Raw genomic sequence first — 18,730 nt, 5'->3', positions numbered from 1 at the left:
ATGGTGCTCCCACATTAATGGAGACAGAATCAGCCTTCAGACTTTACTGGATATATTTCTACAGACACATTGCATGGCAATGGTTTTGAAATGCATTCAAGCCATCAGAACTTACAGAACTTTCACAGTGGTGTAGCCAAATCAGATAATCTCTACAATTTAGCACTGATTTGTGAGCTCTTGTAAGGGATGATGTAGAGTAGAAGGGTGTATCATTTGTTAAGGAGAGCTTTCCTTTCAGCTCTTCCATCTCTGTTCAAGGCCAGTGCAATACAGGGCTTATCTACTGGCCAGTGTTAGTGTGCATTGCTCGTGTACTCTAGTGGAAAAAGAGCCTTTATGATGGTCAGATACACAGAGCTGTATGGCATTTGTCTTCATGCAAACATGGCTTGTGCCACAATCATCCACAGGAGTTGCATATTAAAGCTCCTGCCCCATTAGCTGACACCACTCTTTTATGGTTTTGTTTCAATGATGAAAATTCTTTAATAATTCTGTGTTCTAAAACTAATGGTTTGTCACTGCCCTACTGTACCAGAGCCAGACTCTCCTTTTCTGTGTCCATCCCTGTTTTTTTCAGGTGACCACACACTGCACCCACTCCTAGTGTGTCACAGGTACAGCCTCTGGAAGGGTTCATAAATCACACACTAATTGCTTCTGCTGCCCTCATCCATCTGGGAAGCGCACGGGCTGAACTTGTCACCTCTCTTTGTGACTGTTCCAGCCCTCAGGGAAGAAGCCAGCTTTCAGAAGACAAGCGGAGATGTTTACACAGGAAAGGTTCCAAGAGGCTGAAGCCGGCGCGGGAGGAAGTGTGTTCTCTGAGGCAGCCGCACTCCGGGAAGATGTGCCCGAAATGCGAAATCCTGCTGTGCCGGAAATGCGGCACCCTGCACTCGGAGCGCGGCTTCATCGCCCACAGCCTGCTCGACCACTATGACACGGGAGGGGTCACAGCCCTGCTCTGGTGACTGTGGGCAGGAGATGGAAGCTTTGGTGTGGGGGCCCTGCCAGTACCTGACCCCATCCCAAAGGCTGAGCTGGGATCCAGCAGGATGACTGGATCCTGGGCCTGTGCAAGGTCTGTGCAGCCTCAGCAACCGCAGCCGCTCCGTAGTTCAGTCTGTATGTAGCACATGCACTCATTTAACCAGCACAAAACCTGCAAAGAAAGATCTGTAATCTAAAAATGTCTCAGCTGTTCAGGACAGGGAATTGTTTCAGAAATACTCTCTAGAGCTTTCCTTTTCCTCTCAAGGAAACAAGATTATCCCACTGAGCTGCAAAAGCAAGCGTGACTATTACATGCAGAACCACTAGGTGCATTACACTTGCAATACCTTTGTTTGCCAGTGTTGTTTGTGGTCTGGAATATTAAATGCTTTATTTTTAAATTAACTAGCTAAGATATACAGCTTTATGGGAGAAAGGGGTTTCTAAAAGCTGTCCTGGCCACAAGGATTGCAGGTCACATACAAATTCCCTTCTAGAATTTCCAAACTTTCACAGGCTTTCAGCATCTCATTTGTGATCCAGCACCTTACCTTAAAAAGAGCAACAATAATCACAACTCACAAAGTATTTAAGCCTTCTTTGGGTTCTTAAACCCAAACCAGTATTTTTAAGCAGTTCTTAAAACAGTGTAGTGTAGCTCCAGATAACAGGCCAAGGCTCTCTGGTAGGGGTGGGAGGCATTAAGGTCCTGGCATACACAAGCCTATTTACTACTCTGGAATTCCTAAATACAGGTGAAGGCTGGAAGTAGCCTCTGGAACAGATTATCCCAAGTGTAGCAGCATGCACCTTTTCCTCCCATGCCAATGGGCACAAAGCTATACGCAGGATTAATTCCTTGCATTTTGGTAGGGATCAGGCTAAACAGACTTAGTCTCCCACTCCCATTAATACTAAGGGCTCTTCTATTTAGCAAAGCAGAACACAGTCTAGGAAGTTTGGGCCTTTGTTTCATCTCTCGTTTTCCTAAATTCAAAAATCACAAGTCCATAGGTAAAAGGACTTTCTCTGTCCTTCCCACTCCTCTTTTGGAGCTGTTCCATTTTTGTTCGAATGAATGTTTGGCAAGGTGACTCGAATTCAGGTGGGGTTTTTTTTCTATCCCTAGGGAATACTTTGACTGAGCTATGCCATCTATTCTCATGTTTTGTTTCCAACAACCAGAAAACAGTTTCAAGAGGAGGAATTCAGAGCCACATATACAACATTCCTGTGCTCCAGAGAGCCTTGAACAATACTGCTCAGCTTCCTTTGTCGAATGTCAAATACTCAATGCTCCTTATGCAAGAGGTACAGAGACCATTTCAGAAACTAGACTGAGCTGCTGAAAGCTCCCAGGACAAAGCCCATTAGGTACCTTATGTAGGACAAAGCCTTAGGCAGGTTCACAAACTGGAATGAACCACTACCAGACTCCTCCCTTCTGCCCAGACTTCACTGGTTCTGCACACTTCCAGCAAGTGCCCAGACTTCCTGCCCAAATGCAGACCTCTAAAACCAAAAATTAGATCTCATGAACATCCTTGTTCTACAAGGGCCTTAATTCCTCCAAATCCCCATTTCCATGGTATTTGATGGTCACTTCTTCTGCTTCATAAAAGCTGAATAGTGCCTGGCAAACCAGAATTAACCTTTTCCATTTCTCTGGGACTGCTATTCTTAAACTGGATCTTTCACGGCTTTCCTAAGTGTAAGGAAAGAAATTACTTACTTATGCCATTACTTAAGAAATGTATATTCATCCCTATTGCTCTTCATCAGGCAATCCAGAGGAGACTTCACCAGACAATCACCTGAGGAAGAGCAGTGAGAGACTGAAAGGATGAAGGACAAGCTCATCAAAACAGCATTATTTTAAATCCTACAGTTCCATACAGTAAAATCAGCTCAAATAGGTCCCATGATTGAGCCTTTAGCCAAGTGTTCCAGAAGGGACAGAACAAATAAAGTTCTATCAGCATCTGCCTGGTAGGATTTCTGTTGCGGCTTGCTAAAGGCTCATCATGTGGGCTATTAGGCTGGAAAGGCATCCAAGTAGCAGCAGTGTGCAAACCCAGCTCATTAGAGAGAAGCTTTCTCTTGTCTCGATTAATGCTGTTGTGCTGTGCTGTTTGAAGGGCAGCTGGTAACACGGGCAGGGTGAATCAATTCCCTGCTCAGCACTGGCAGGAGCACCTCCCCTCTCCTCTGTCAGTCATGAAGTCATGTTTGGGGAGAATAACCACAACATTTTCATTATGCACTAAGGCAGCACAGACAATATCATACTTGTTTTCTCAGCAGCTGTTAAAACACTGCACCTGTCCTAGATTGGTACCAAAATTTGCTGTGGAGATCTGCTTGCAACTGTGTTTGTTCCTCCCACATGTGGGCTAATGTGTGTGGCATCGAGGTCAGGCACTAGAACCTCTACCTTGAGCTTAGCCTGGCTTTTATCTCATCAGCCACTCCACAATGAGGTCCTTTTGTCTATAAAACTCCACAGCCCCATGCAAACAGTCAGACCAAAGAGCAATAGGGCATTGTCCCCTCCTCTGGCCACACCTACTGACACCCAACCACCAGAACAGCTCCACTCCCTCAGCTCTTGGCAGTGTCATGCCAGACAAGTAATTTTTAAAATTATTATATGTTAGCAGAGGATTTCAGGTTTAGATTTTAAAGCTGGCTCAGACACATAATTACATTATTACACTATATTGTGAGAGAATAATAATAGAAGTACTGATTACACATTTAAAAGATTTGGGCTTGAAATCCTACAGAATAAAGCTATGATATAGCCTGACATATCTATTATTAAGAGCCTCTACTATTTAATTATCTGATTTCAATAGCTCTAGGAGATTAAAGAGGAATATTGGACTCTATTATATTAAATACAGGAATGGGCTCCATCCAAGGCATTTACTGGAATGTGAGTGACTTGACAATCAACTCACCATTGCCAAAACAACCAATACAAGCATGAAGGGGAAAGGAAGCAACTCCACAGCTGAGGGGCAAATCCATGGGAGCTCTTTCCCTAGAAGTCCAACACAAGACAAGCAGGAGTGTAAAAGTAGCAGCTGTCACCATTTGTCACAAATCAAGTGACTAAAGGTAAAGAAAGCAAACCCATTAGGTAATGATGCAATCAATAATAAACCAGAACAAATAAGCATAATTTACAAAATGCATATACCCAATTTCTGCTGTGGTTTTTAAAGCAACCTGGGCAGCTTTTCCTTCTGCCACATACAATGAATGCCCTGAGAAAGAAAACTCATTTTTCCAGTGGACATGTAGAAAGAAAGGTAATTAACATAACATGAGACCACGTGAACTGAAAGTTCAACACAAAAATCTTTAAATTCTCTTACTATAACCCTACCATTTGATGACTTCTGAATTCTGAAAATGGTCTAAAACAGTATGATCTGAATCAGCCCTAATTAACCTACCATTTTAGTACTAGAGCTGGGTACTGGGAGGTAAGTACAGAAATAATCAATGGACTGATGTACCAAAATTCCAGTCTTCTCTTGGATGACAAACAGTGGAGGGACAAACTCTCTCTCCTTTGAATTTTCACAATGCAGTTAATTTATTTATTTGTTTTCTGAATGGAAGTCTGTATGCCATAGGCTGTAGCAAGTGTGATGAAAACCAGGGAAAGTGGTGATCTCTTTACTAATACAATTCAGCAAAGCAGGACTCTGCTCAAGACTTAACATGAAGGTATCACAAAATTAATTGTGGTGACCTGGTAAATGCTGCTTCCTGTCAGGTTCAGCCCTGCAAGGTCAGCTTGGAAAGCATTCCCGTGAGATGGGATCTCTTCTCAGCTATTTGAAGATCAAGATCGATACACACAAGGAAAATGTATCCTTGTCTTTGCTGCCAAACACAAAACTAGACCATTTAACAGCTCTTTCTTTCCCCATTCTTGTTAAATAATTGCCAAGAGTAAACATAGAGAAGGTGAAGACCACCAAACACAACACAGCCATTCAAGGGCTATTAACACAAATTCTGAACAGAAGTAGCATTTCCTAATCATCTCTCAAAAGATGAAGACAAAATGTCTTCACTGTGCAGAAATCCCAGTGGTACAGGAGGGAGGGAAAGTGTTCCTGCATCCAGAGGTCAATGCTCTCACCTGCAGTTTTGCAGAGGGGAGCTGGAGGCAAAGACTTGAACCACCTGCTCCAAGTCTTACAGAAAGTCTGGGGTGGAACATGGAGCTGAGTTGCCTCTTTAGCTGCAGAAATAAAGGAAATAAAGATGCCATTGTGCTCCCTCCTCTCAGATTCCTTGTTGTGATTCCATGCACAACAACCCCAGGCAGCCAAGGTGCACTTGCCAACTTCATCTCAAAGTTCTGGGAAAGGTGATGTCTCCCTCAGCAAGACCAGAGATGTCCAAGTACTCTGTCTCACAGAAAAATGTGTCCAGGAAAAATTCCTTATGCGAATTCATATGCTGGGAATTATCTGAGGATGAAATTACAGTTTTCAGAGCTCTCACCTGCAACATAGTTTCTCTTTAACTTTCCTGCCATCTGCTATAGAAAGAACTAAAAAAAAAGCACATATCACACTTTAAATGTTACTATACCATATAGAAAAAAACCCCCAAACAACTAAACCAAACAAAATCAACCTATATACCACTTGTCACTATCAGAATATTCTAGATGCAGATGTCTTTTCAGACAGATAAGCCCAAAGGGTGAGGACAAGAGAATCAATGCTAGAATGCTACCCTAACTCCACACAGGCTCTTAACCTCTAAAAGAAACAAGGAAACCCCAAGCCAACCAAAATAAAACACTCTCAACAAAGTAAAACCAACTTTAATTAAATTCCTACATAATCCAACTTTTCTATGCAGAACAACTGTTTAGTCAAAAAGTAAATATATATGTTTAATTCTCTTTCAAATGTCCACAAGAATCAAGAGCTACCAGTGTTCGTTGGAGAACAAGCAGTAGTTAAAACCTCTCTTGCTGATGTTCAGGAACAGTTTGTTACATCTTTTAACCAGCAGTTCCCTATTGCACGTAACAAATTTGCTCTCCATTTAAGCACCTAAAAGCCTGGTACCTCACTAAATAAATTAAAACAAATCCAGTTTCTTCAGCAACCATCTTCAACATATATATCTTGGTAAAGCAACATTACTGCAAGCTTTTAATAAATACAGAGAGAAAAGATCAATGACTTTGCATTGGTGTTCTGTGAAATGATCTTTTCCCATAAACACTTGCTTTTCCAAACATTTCGGGTTTTTGGTATGTATGCTCTAAAATCACTTTGTGTAATATATTTAATGAAGACATCCCTTACATAAGTCAGTACATTTTGCAGGGAACGACTGATCTGAGATCTGAATTTCTGTGTAAGGCTGGAAGGAGGTTCTTGCTAAAACCAAACCAAACTGTGCCCCTCTGGGAGCTGAAGACAAAGCCCCAGCGGCTGAGTGGGAGGCTGGAACCATCGAGGGATTCTCAGGCACGTTTGGAATTGGCCTAACCTTCCTCATTCTGAAAGGCTTCTTTTGTGTGTTAAGTCAGAGGAACAAAGTTGTGCAACCCTGAACATCTGGATGCTGCCTCATTCTCAGAGGTCTCCCTGCACCCTCCAAACACCCACCCTTCCTTGGGCAGCAGCACGAGTCATGGAGCAGCTCCCTGCAGTACAGTGATACCATGGTTGCTATTTACAGTAGAATTAATGCATCTGTGCCAGTAGGGCAGAGGTCATATGAAAAATATACACAATACACTCATTTTTAGCCAGATTAGGATATAAAAAAAAAAATGTACTCTTCAAGTCCTAACTTTAAACAAAGAACAGTTCTGTCAGAGGTCTTCAAACCTCCTGAGGATATGTTAGAGCACATTACCCTAACGTAAAAAACAAATATTTACACCTCCATAAAGTACCAAAGAATTTTAAAAAATGCCTAGTAGCTCTCAGCGTGCAAAGTCAGCAGGAACTGATTATCCAGGATGTTCACTAATTGTAGACAATCTTGGAACCAAGCATTCAGAAGCAGAGTGCAAAAGACTCAGGGATTATTTCAGTCCGTTTGTTTTGTCGTTGTTTCCTTTCTTGTTTTGAATCAGTTCATAGGATCATAGCATGTGCTGAGTTGGAAGGGACCCATGAGGATCAGAGTCCAACTCCTGGCCCTGTGTGGGACTCCCCAAGAACCACCATGTGCCCGAGAGCGTTGTCCCAACGCTTCCTAAAGTTTGTTGGTCCATACGACAGAAACCTTTACAAACACTTATCAAGGTAACCTTCAGCTTAGTGCAAATGCCAGAATCTTCTAGGACCTGTAGTCTTTTCTAACAGTGTGAGCCATCCAGTTCACTTTAGTAGTCCAACTTTCCCGTAGAGCTTCATCAAACTTTTGCTTAAACTGTTTTAGTGCTTCTTCCTCACTCTTCCCTAAGGCAAGGGAGTCCTAAGACAACAGGAAAACAAGTACTGTTAGGAATTTTAAAAAACACAGTTAAAGCCTCCTTCACCTTTTAACATAAGCCTCAAGTCTGTTTTGTTCTGGTTTGAGACTTTTTCACTTACTCTTCATTGAGCAATACATCAGTTGGTTTAAATAATACATCTTCCTGGGTTTAAATATAAAATTGAAAAAGAATGAAGCAAATAATTTTCACCTTTACAAGTCTATGCTTGTGCATGAACCAAGATGTAAAACACCCCTGAGATGACTCCATTTAAGACACTGGGATCCTGAACTGATCCTTTAAGCACTAGGACTGACTACAGACCTTGTTTGACAGAGCTGAAAAAGAAAGTTTTGAGGACTGAGTGGAAATCTTGACAGAAATGGAAAACAAAATATATTAATCTTGGAATCAAAAATTGACATCCTGGAAAAATGCCAATCCTGCTGAGCTGTAGATCTTACTTTACCTTGAGATACTGGATGTCCTTGACAGAGGTCAGCTCTGGCAGCCCTGCAGTCAACATCAGTGCAAAGAGGGTAATAAATAGGTTCCCATGCTTGCGCAGGATCAGGTAGGCTTCCTCACAGTACTGCCGGAACCTGTGTCCAACCAGGAGCACAACATGGCAGAGCTTACACAGATGGAAATAATGCAACCATGGCCACAATTTGTTATCTGCTCTAAGAAATACAGACTGTAGGAGGGCAGCAACAGAAAGGACAGAGGTGTCTGCAGAACCCCCAGTGCATTCTCACAAACATATCCCATGTCTCTCCACCAAGCCCTTGGTGCAAAACACCACCAGCAGCTGTTGTCCAGAAAGAACAGAAGTGTCAGAGGTCATGGCAGTGTCCCATCTCCCTGAGAATTTGTTAGGTGACATGCCCTGATGATCCTTCAAGGGTGGGCTGCAGTGGAAAAGCCAAAGATCTACAGCAGTCCCTCTGTACCAATCCAGCCTGTCTCTAACCTCTGTTGTCTCTAATTCCTTCCATGGTCAAAACTGAACTGACTGCCAGGGCTGGTGGATATGAGCACGTGGCTCTTTATGCCAAACATCCCAGCAAGGCCAGGATGGGGATAGCACAGTGAACAGGCCCTGATGGATGGGAAGGGCAGAAGGGAGCCTGTTCCTAAGGGCAGTGCTGCACCTTGCTTCAACAACAGCTTGGCAGCCCTGCCTAGAGCCCAGAGCTGCTGAAGGCAAAGAGCTGAGCCCAGCAGAACCTGCACCTCCTGCTCTTGGAGATCTAAAGCAATAGAGAGCTGCAGCTTCTGGTTCTGTTGCGATCTGCGGACATTCCAGCTCAGGGAGAGCAACAGACAGTCCTGTAAATGTGTGTTGGCACACTTCCACACAAGTGCAAATGAGCAAACCAAACCCAGATAGGTTCTGGTATGCTGGAAATTATCAACTCAATTACAAATAGATCAAAATAACACTCACCGACCAAATTTTTCTGTGTTCCCTGTTTTTCCTTGCTGAATAACATGAATGAAATCATAGGTGAGTATGAAAGGTACCCGTTCCCTTTTAATTCCAAACTTGGACTTAAAGTTTCCGAGAATATGCCCAAAATCTATGTGAAAGAGCTAAACAGAAACAAAAAAACAAGTGAAAATCATCTTCTCCAGTGAAATATGTCACTTTTCTGATATCTCTACAGGATGCTGGTATGAGAAACAGTTAACTCCTAATGTGACCCTCAACAGCCCATGGTTTCAACCCTTTGGAGTATTTAGCTCTAAAACATCTCAAGATTAAAAGTCAGTGATAGCACCCATGCTCTTATGAGTGACCACTGCAGCAAATCAGTGTGCAAAAGATTCTCTCAGGTTTAAGCTGCTGCTGCAGTGGCAGTATCAGACAGAAAAATGAGCCCAAGGATGAGCCCATGAGGCTCAACATCATATCCAAGGCCTGCCTACACATAGGCAAAGATAGCAGAACTGAGTTGATCTCAAGGAACCCGTGGCAGTTCCCCCTGTTAGAATCAAAGATAAGGGCATTTCAGCTTCTTCCAGGAGGTACAAACTTAAAATAATAGTGCAAACGTCTGTAAAACTCTCAATTTTACAACCCTTGCTAGTTTTCTAGGTGGAATAGTTTCAATTAAATCAGGCAAGTTACAGTACAGAGTAACAATGAAGAAAGTACATATCAAAGAGCTCACCCAGGTTCTGAGTGCACAGCACTGTGCTGGTACTGAGTTCCACACTAGAGCATTTCTGCAGGGCTGAGCTGTAGAGACTCATTTGAGGGACACTACACTGCTCCAAAATGCAATTCATGGATTTTTAAGGGTGGTATTTTGCAACATACTCTAAGACCACTTTTATTCAATAAATCTGAACCATTAAAAGGCCTCTTGGATGTTCTGAAGCAGCTCTACAGAACAGCCTCACTCCATACAGAATTGCTGACAGAACAGGCATTGCTCTGTCCTTCCACCAGCATTACATTTCCTTTCCTTGAAGCTCTCTCCAGTTCTCAGTGAACCACAGACATCAGTTCTAACCATGTGTGGCTTTCCTTTCACCAAGGCACTAAAGAAATTACAAGTTCTCAAGATAACTCTTGCACACCAGACACACCAAAGTCATTCTGTCTACAGAAGGGATTTTTACCTGCCCGTTTTTCCTGACCATGATGTTGTCACTGTGTCTGTCACCAATTCCCAGTACATATGTAGCTACACAGTAGCCAGCACAAGATAGAGTAAATTCTTCAATGGCTCGATCCAAGTCCTCTCTGTAACCACAAAGAAAATTGTGTTAGTGCACACTACTGATATTCAGGTCATGCCTTGACCTCAAAAAGGATTTTTACTTGTTTAAACCAGAAGTCCATCAGGATGCTGTAAAACCAGAAGTACTTGAGAAAAAATACTGTACAAGTAGCTATGGAGAATAAGCAATGTGAAAGGCAACATCAAGACTCAAGACCACTGTAGTTTTCTTGGGTTTATGTTGCCAAATGTAATATAACTTACTCAACAACACACAGCCAAAATGCTGCAAATGCCAGGCCCAAGGGGACCATGAATCTCAGTCAGAATTTGACATACTAGAACAACAATTAGCAAAAACCCCACCTTCCTGAACATTGAAGGAGAAACTTAAGAGGAATTTTGTAGCTTATCCTACAGTTGAGAGAGAATAACTGTAGAAATTACCCTAAATTGTATTCCTTCAGCCAGTTCAAGAGGGCATCCTTGTTGAAGGCAGCAGCTGCAGCAACATTGCTGCTGTTTAACTGAATGTCAGCAATGGTTTCTGAACTAGAAACAGCCTCAATAAGGCCAGAGTGATCTCCAGTTGCTAAACAGCCATATGGCAATATCCTGAAATGAAACAAAATCATGTTAGAATCTAAAACAGCAAAGTGTATTTTTAGTGCATCAATTTTTTTGAGGCAGCTAAATACTCATTTGAACACTCTAACAATAATATACAGGAATTGCTTGTTAAGGTAAAAGAACAGCAATACATTTAAAACATTAATTTTTCCTATTATGTACATATATGCAAAAAAAAAGAGAGAAATTTTTAAAAGCCCGATTTTCCCCTTATACCCGGGAATCCCGTTACTTGTAATTTCTCAGGACGACCCACAGAGGGAGCGCCGTGCCTGCATTTGTGAATTCTTCTTGGAGAGACACTGACTCACTCCAGTTCGTTCCCGATAAATTATTGCTGGAACTGGAAAAGAGGATCTTAGCCTTTTCCATCTTCTTCCTACTTCAAATGAAAATGCTAGAAATTCTTCTAAGTATTAACATGAAGAATGTTTTCCAGCTCTTACTAAATTGAAGCACAGAAACCCAATGGAAAATGGAAATACATATTGGAACTCTCCTGGTATCTCAGAACACACCTGTGCATTCACATACTGTGACAAGTGAAAATACCTCCAACAACATCACTGCATTACAATAAGACACAGCTAAAGATGTAAATCGAGGAGAGATGTGTCTAAATAGATAAATATATTTTTTTTCAATACATATCCTCACTCCAGGTGCTTAAAAAGCTAAATGGAATGGCAACATCCCATGAGATGGGAGCTCAGTGTATGCAATGGAAACTTACAGCAAACTTTTCAAAGGCATTGCATCACAAATCGAGGTGTCTATTCTTGTGCCAGGCAGTTCAGGCCAAGAATATTATCTCCATTGTGGTCATGATCCATGTATAAGAGAAGGGATGCCCACAAAAATCTGCACTGCAGTACACAAGCTATAGACCAGCACTCACTGACTTACAGAGCTGTATGAAACAACTGTAGGACATGTTAAATTGATGTGTGTGCATACAGACATACATATATATATACATAAAGTACTGCTAGTGAAGCTGTCATTAGTATTTATATATAAAACAAATATTAAATTTGATTGCCACGAAGCATAACTACATCTTTTAACTGACACAGCCTATTACCCCAAGCCATAGAAGAAAAATAAATAAAATTCCATACAAAATTAAACACAACTTTTTTGCCTTATTGCTATCAGGGAACCGAGCAGTTTCTCCACCTCAGGGATAACACAACTGAAGTGGTGCAAGTAGCAGTAACTATATAGTCTAAGATTCTTCTCCACTGGCAACAAAGTGAACTGAAAACCAGATTCAACAGGGTATTTCAAGAGCACTCAACTTCAAAACAACAAAAAAGAAGTGTAGATTTGGAACGTTCTTCCCATTTCCATTGTGATCCCTATCCCAGCCCAGCCCAGCTCCCCGGAGCAGAGGCTGTCCTAAGGAGCAGGAGGCTCTGGAATTGCCGCACACTGGCGCTCACCATGCGAGGAAGCTCTGCCCATCCTTATCACGACACCACAACTGGGAGCCAAATCTCGCCAGGTTAAAGTGCACGCTGGCCTTCTTCCACGGCATTTCAACCCACCCTACTCACAGCTGAACTGGGCACATGGCCAACAACTTCCCCTTCAAAAGCAAGCAATGATGAAAGCCTTCAGCCCCTTGAGGGCTGTGTGCTTACAACTGGAGGAAAAAACATCCTTGTCAGAGAGGCAGTTTGACAGGAGTCAAGTTAGGGACAAATCCTCTGGGCCCTTTCCATCTCATCCTGGTCTTTCTGACTTCAACATCTGTCAGCAGGATATGCTCCCTGCTTTTTAAAGCCAGCAAAAGCCACGGACAGATCAATATTGCAATCCTGGGCAGGACAGAAAATTCTCTTCACTCATTTAAAACTGTTCTTTATTTCAAGTGCTTAATTCTCCAAAGCAGTGTCCTTCCGAACACACACAAAATACTGGTGGATTTATCAACACATTCTGTGTAACTTCAGGTCCAATACTTTAAAAATGATGACATTCTTTAGAGTTGTAACAAATGCATTTTTCAGTGCGTGTGAACTCTGATTTCATTCATACACAGTGGTGTAACCTCAGATCTCACACGTGTAAGGGAGATGAAAATGAAAATCTACTATAGACCGACATGGAAACAAAAAATGTCCCATATCTGTCCAAAAAATAACCAAGTTTTAAATATTTTATGACCATTTACAACAGCAAAAATGACCTGATATCGATCAAACTCCTCCATTTCATGATTTTCTGTTTCTGTTACTTTACTAGTTTGTCCATTAACACAACTTTGACACTCTAAGACAGGTAAGGCAGCCAAAACACTTTTTGATGCAAGGATTTTCCTGAGAGGTGCAGCACCACAGACCCCACAGCATCTTTGGGAAGACAGATGTTATGCTTCTCTGTTGTAACATGTATTTGTAATAGGCCAACTATTTCCTGCTCAACATTCAGGTAAAAGTTTATCTTAGAAATTAAGGGGTGGGGATTAACCGAAAAATATGCTTTTTGCTTTGTTCATTTCTCTGTGCTACTTGACTGATGTTTGAGGTGAACTGACCCAAGGCAGACTGCTGTACATGTCAGTGTGTGTCTGGGTGCTGCCCCTTGGCACTCACGGCTGCCTCTGTTCTGGGATGCAGATCCAACCTGCACCCCAGGTTTTCCTCAGCTGGGCACACAGTGAGAGCCCAGGATGAAGGACCTACAGCAGCACATGGTTCCATCCTCCTGCACACAGGTGTCCCCTTTGACACACCCCTGCCCTGTTTGTCACCCACCAGAAAAATTAGCTGACAGTTAAACAAACAAACAAACATTTCTCCTCTTTCAGCTCTCAAAATCTATATATATTTGGCATTCCTCTATAGAGCTGAAAAATCTCACTGGGAATATCATGCTTGCTTTAGACACAGACTGAGCTAAGATTTCATTTTAAATCACTGCTAAACAACTGAGTGTGGATCACAGTGCAATTAGAAGGGAATTGATCCTGTTCCCAGCTCTGACAGCAGTGCATTGGCTGCCATTTGATCCATGCCTCATGGGAGCTGTACAGTCTGCTTGGGGCAAAACATGACTGATGGAAAGAGAGAGGCAACAGCAAGAACTTCTGCTCTGACACTGCTGGCACAAGGGAGAAGTCCTGCTTTTACTTGGCTGGAGTTACCAGACTCTCTGTAGTGGAAAAAGCTGAAAAGTGCAAAATCCATCATGCATCCACAAATGGAAATAATTCAGGGAAACTAAGGATGATACAGGGCAAGAAGCAAAGACTGCACTCTTTGGTATGGGCATATGACACTGAATTTTTCACAACAGCAGCTCTTTGACGCTACTTTTCTGAGACAATGCCTCTCACCCAAACAAAAAGTAGCCAACATGTCCTGACTGAGGAACATGGCAAAGAACTCATCACCACCCCTGGTGCTTCATGGATTCTGCAGTTCTCTTCTTGAGAGACGTGCAGGCTATAACATGGAGATGACAAAGCCTCACCCTCACAGCTGTGTGCTCATGTTCTGGGTGTTCAGAGTGATGTTTTGTCCAATTCTGTTTCCAAGGAAGGTCACTTCAGAGCCTCCTCTTGGCAAGTGCCTGATTAATCTCTTTAACAGACACTGAATTGTAACCCTGCCTCAGTCCCACAATTTTATTTTATAATGGTAACTATGGGAGGATGAATGGAAGGAAGATGCTCCCAGTTAAGCAAATAAATGGAAGAGGCCAAATATAGAACTTCAGTTCTCACTAGGAACTTCCCCTTTCTCCTTTTTTTTCTCCTCAGAGTTTTAAGAAAAATCTTGGACATCAGAGCTACTTTTTAGTTTTCCTTTATTGAGTTTAAAAAAAATGCCTTAGTCAGGAAAAGCATATTTGATGACTCTAATCACTATTCCTGTTTGCTAGGCATGGTGTGTGGCCCAGGCTGGAACCACAAACTCAGCTTCTGGGAAGGCAGCTACTGAAGAATGCCTCATCTGGGATTCCACAGCTGCCAGAAGCTGTCCTTGCCCCCAAATGCTGGATCAGTCTCCTCATAGTCAATTTGTAATGATATAAATTATCAAAGTTTTCCTCAAGTCAGTGTTCAACTTCACACACACTTAACTACCTCATCGCAAATGTACATTTCCTGAAGCAATTTGTAATTCACATTCCCACCTTTCCTTAAGCAGTATAAGTAACAGGTTTATAAATTCACTTATCTGTGCTGAGGTTACATACCTCATATAGTTCCCATGATTATGCTTGAAAATTTGAAAAGAGCTCAGAGAATCTAAATAAAGTAATTCAGGTAATTTTAGATGTAAGTACTTCTAGACTTGTAAATAACACTTAAAAATTAAATACAGGGTCACAGGTCTTGCACAGGCATACAAAATTTAATTTATGGCTAAAAATGGTCTATAATAATGTGACACCCAGTACCTTCTTTAGGACTACTTTCTAAAGTGTAATTAGAATTTGAGAATCATACTACCTAAAACTGGTCCACAGATTTGGGTGGAAAAGTTTCCCATGTACTAAAAAGTTGTGTGATAGCACTGAGCAATGACTGATAACTGCTGCTTTTTGGAATACTCTCCTACTACAAAGAAGTCATGTTTACCTTACCAAGCATATGAAGGTAACGAAGCTGCTTTGCAAGAGACTTTGGAAGATGCAAACATATTTCTGGTTGGAAAAATGTATTCTGGCATCCAAACAGTGTTTTACCAACAAGAGAAAGTGACTTCAGAGTTGCAGATGTTCACAGTGGCTGTAAGCACGTGTGTGAAGAGCAATGAGAGCTCTGCTCACAGCAGGAAGCAGAGAAGGTAACACTTCCCACAGCCTGTTCACCTTGGCTGTGACAGCTCAAACCTCAGGGTACCCAGGCAGATGTGTGGTAAGGAGACAATACAGAAGATTCCTAAACCCAGGAAAGCTTTACTTCTGAAAGTAGACCCTCCACCCAAACAAAGCAGCCCTCAGGAGATCCTTACCGGAGATCCAGGCCAGCCTCTTTCCAAAGAATGTCCATCAAGCGCAGAATCTGGAGTGTCAACATGTCCTGTCGGAGATCTGCAACGAGAGGTGAAACTGCTGCTTCAATTTCTCACCAACTTCCTCAGGTTTCCAAGGCCTTCAGAGAAAGGGATCTAAAAATACTCACCCAGCCTAAGGGTTAAATTGGTATTAATCATAATTATATCATCCTGACTGGCAATGTCTGTGCTTTGAAACTCAGTCAGAAGATGCTTGTTTACTGATGTCAGAGTACTCCATGTTTACATTATGGCAAAACAGAGTAACAGTTTAAGTGCAAACATGGCAATGATGAAGGAAAAACAAAAATTTAAAGTTTCTAGCATTGCTTACCATCACCATTTTTAAAGATGATCCCTACAAGATCTCCTCCAAACATTTTGTTGTTATATACTATCCAGAGAGGCTTCATTTTAGAATCCATATATCTACACTTCTCAACACTAGAAGAAAATACAACAGAAGTTTTAGTCAAATAGGAATAATTCAACTGAAAATACCTAAACATGGTTCAGAACATGTGAGAACATGTAGACTTCCAGTCTGGAAGTACTTAAATGCTCTCTCTGCTTTCATTCTGCTGCTATGGCCATGAGCACTTACCAATCTATGCACACATTTGTTACGTGTGGAATGTATTTGACACTGTGACTGGTGAATGTATCTCTACTCCTGAAATCAGGCACACTCGTGTTCATTCCAGAACCTTGTTTTCTTTATATCCCTCCCCATCAATTTCTAGAGTTTATTTTTAAGTGTTGTGAAAAGTTTGAGTGGCCTTTGTGCTCACTGTTAGAAGCAGGAATGCAATCTAATTCACTTTTTAGGCTTATATTTAAATATATTTAGCCATGGTAATGCATGGACTAAGAGAGCATTAAGTTTCATGGTGGATCACAAAAATCTCCTAATTTAACTGATACTTTAACCTCAGCAAGATTCCCAGCAGACCTTTTGTCACTATAGGAAAAGTTCCCTGTGGCAGCACATGTGCTGAACAATGCAGCCAGAGGAAGTTCAGACATGGATGTGTTTCTGCTCTACTGTTTCCATGCAAAGCTACAGTGAAATTGTGCTCATTCTTTACTTACTGCAGTTCTGAAAGTATAACAGAAGGATTTAGAGGAGACTGGAGGTCAGAAAGTGCTTCTCTGTAAGCATTTTGTTTCAAACACGTATGCATTGCATCTTTTCCTTTTGCTTTGCTTTGCTTCATGGCATTCAGCTTAATTAGACTATTTAAAGTCTTCATTTTATTGAGGGCTTCCACCTGAAAGATATTTTATCATAAAGTTATTGCTCTAATTTGAGACATAATATAATGTGAAATCCCATTTCAAAATGAAACCAAGTATTTAGTAATTCTACAACTTTTTAAAAATGGACATAGTGGACAGAAATTAAGTCACTCATGTTTCAGAGATACCATTTTCATAATTAACAGAGATGATGAGATGAAAACTCGTAAGCTTTGATTCACTTTAAAAAGCACTACTTAACATTTCCAAAATAATGAATGAGGCATTTTAATGTATGGTACATTAACACAAATTCCTTCTTCAAAGTTCAGTTTTTAGTCCCCTGTTTCAACAAAGCACATAACACAGGTGCCTCTATACATACTGAAGTCAACAGAAATACTGCTTATTTCACACTGACAAACTGAGACAATACTTGAAATGATCTGTGGGTGCAGATATTTCATTGTTCATATTAAATTGCATCCAACAAGACGCAGCCGTGTGACCACTTGCAGACAATTTCCACAGAGCACAGTCTTAAATGTTTGTCACTAAAATCCCGCTGAAGTCAGGCATAAGACAAAAGCTTTAACTGACTAAGTTGTTCCAAATCATAGCATCTCAGCTAAGCAAAGTTTACACGTTTCTAAGGTAAAAAAGTCAAGGCAATGGTTTGCAATACTACAGGCGGGTTTAACCCCTTTTCCCCCTTCTGTTTTGCAAAGTTTCTCCTGGTACATAATCTCTACGGAAACTGATGATGTAAATGTGTAACACTGACAGAGCAAAGCCCTGTGCTAACAAACCCAGATAGCACATACAACAAATACAGTTTCTACATTTAAGCAACGTTTTGACCGAATAGTTCTTAAAACAATCAGCTGTGTTTGCACCAGCCACAGTTCACGTGCTGAGCAATACACAGATTCTAGAGCAAACAGCAGCAGTGTAATAATTATGAAAGCTGTTTTCTATACAAGGAAGCCTCAGTCTAACTTACAAGGTGCTGAGTCAAAACTCACCCCTCCCACAGACTGAACCCTGTCAGGCAGGATGCTGTGGAAATTGTATGGAGTTTGATTATAAAACTGGGCAGTGGAGACCTGCCAGGTCAGCCATCTGTCAAAACCAAAAGCGCTCTGCTTTTCCACTATTCTAGGAGCTGTACAAACACCAGTGACAAGGGAACAAAATGGAACCTGTGTTGTACAAACAGGAACTTTTTGAAGTATTTCTACTTTGAATTTCTTCCGTGTTTGCACAGTTGGGAATTTTTTTGCCCCTTCTTTGATTGTACTGACATTTGCTTCCTGTAAAGTGCACAAAAACTTTACTGACCTTACGCCTATTGCTTAAAGCATTTCACCACCTACTCTTTTCATGATTTTGACAATGTTAACAAGCACACATGGAAGAGATGGTCTTTTCCACATCCTGTGCACTGCAGCAATACAGAACACGATAGAAAATCCCTGCTCCACATGCTCCCAAAGCACAGTTTCACTTATCAGTTAGTTACCCACTGAGTGAATCTCTGTGGCCTGATACAGTAAATAACTCCAAAGTAAGATAATTTTCAAATATTTTTATGATCACAATCTAAATTAACTCACTAAAACTGCATTAGAGGCTTCAAA

General features: G+C 41.4%; 1 protein-coding gene and 1 long non-coding RNA gene across 14 annotated transcripts in view; one reads left to right on the top strand and one right to left on the bottom strand.

Annotated features, from left to right (window-relative positions):
* LOC146433405 (uncharacterized) overlaps positions 1 to 6,829 on the top strand; it is a 78,534-nt gene extending 71,705 nt beyond the window's left edge. For 3 of the 6 annotated variants that reach the window (XR_014854104.1, XR_014854103.1, XR_014854099.1), the window contains one exon: positions 731 to 6,829. This is a non-coding gene — a long non-coding RNA (uncharacterized LOC146433405). Of the gene's footprint in view, positions 1 to 583; positions 704 to 730 lie in introns of those variants that run through there. The other 3 variants (XR_014854100.1, XR_014854101.1, XR_014854102.1) reach the window with 3 other exon arrangements.
* The window catches only part of PIK3CB (phosphatidylinositol-4,5-bisphosphate 3-kinase catalytic subunit beta), an 85,736-nt gene continuing 72,846 nt past the window's right edge, over positions 5,841 to 18,730 (bottom strand). For all 8 annotated transcript variants that reach the window (XM_085069708.1, XM_085069707.1, XM_085069706.1 and 5 more), the window contains 8 exons: positions 16,944 to 17,122; positions 16,186 to 16,295; positions 15,810 to 15,888; positions 10,657 to 10,824; positions 10,109 to 10,232; positions 8,928 to 9,073; positions 7,947 to 8,079; positions 5,841 to 7,476 (listed from right to left, as the gene is read on the bottom strand). In XM_085069708.1, the coding sequence (XP_084925834.1) occupies positions 7,339 to 7,476; positions 7,947 to 8,079; positions 8,928 to 9,073; positions 10,109 to 10,232; positions 10,657 to 10,824; positions 15,810 to 15,888; positions 16,186 to 16,295; positions 16,944 to 17,122 (1,077 nt within the window). In that variant the 3' untranslated portion in view covers positions 5,841 to 7,338. The remainder of the gene's footprint in view (positions 7,477 to 7,946; positions 8,080 to 8,927; positions 9,074 to 10,108; positions 10,233 to 10,656; positions 10,825 to 15,809; positions 15,889 to 16,185; positions 16,296 to 16,943; positions 17,123 to 18,730) is intronic.

This window comes from Lichenostomus cassidix, chromosome 9 (genome assembly GCF_008360975.1).
Source record: "Lichenostomus cassidix isolate B80296 chromosome 9, HeHo_3.0, whole genome shotgun sequence".
Classification (NCBI taxonomy): domain Eukaryota; kingdom Metazoa; phylum Chordata; class Aves; order Passeriformes; family Meliphagidae; genus Lichenostomus; species Lichenostomus cassidix.
Note: the sequence above shows the minus strand (reverse complement) of the source record. Positions and strands in the feature narration are given on the sequence as shown.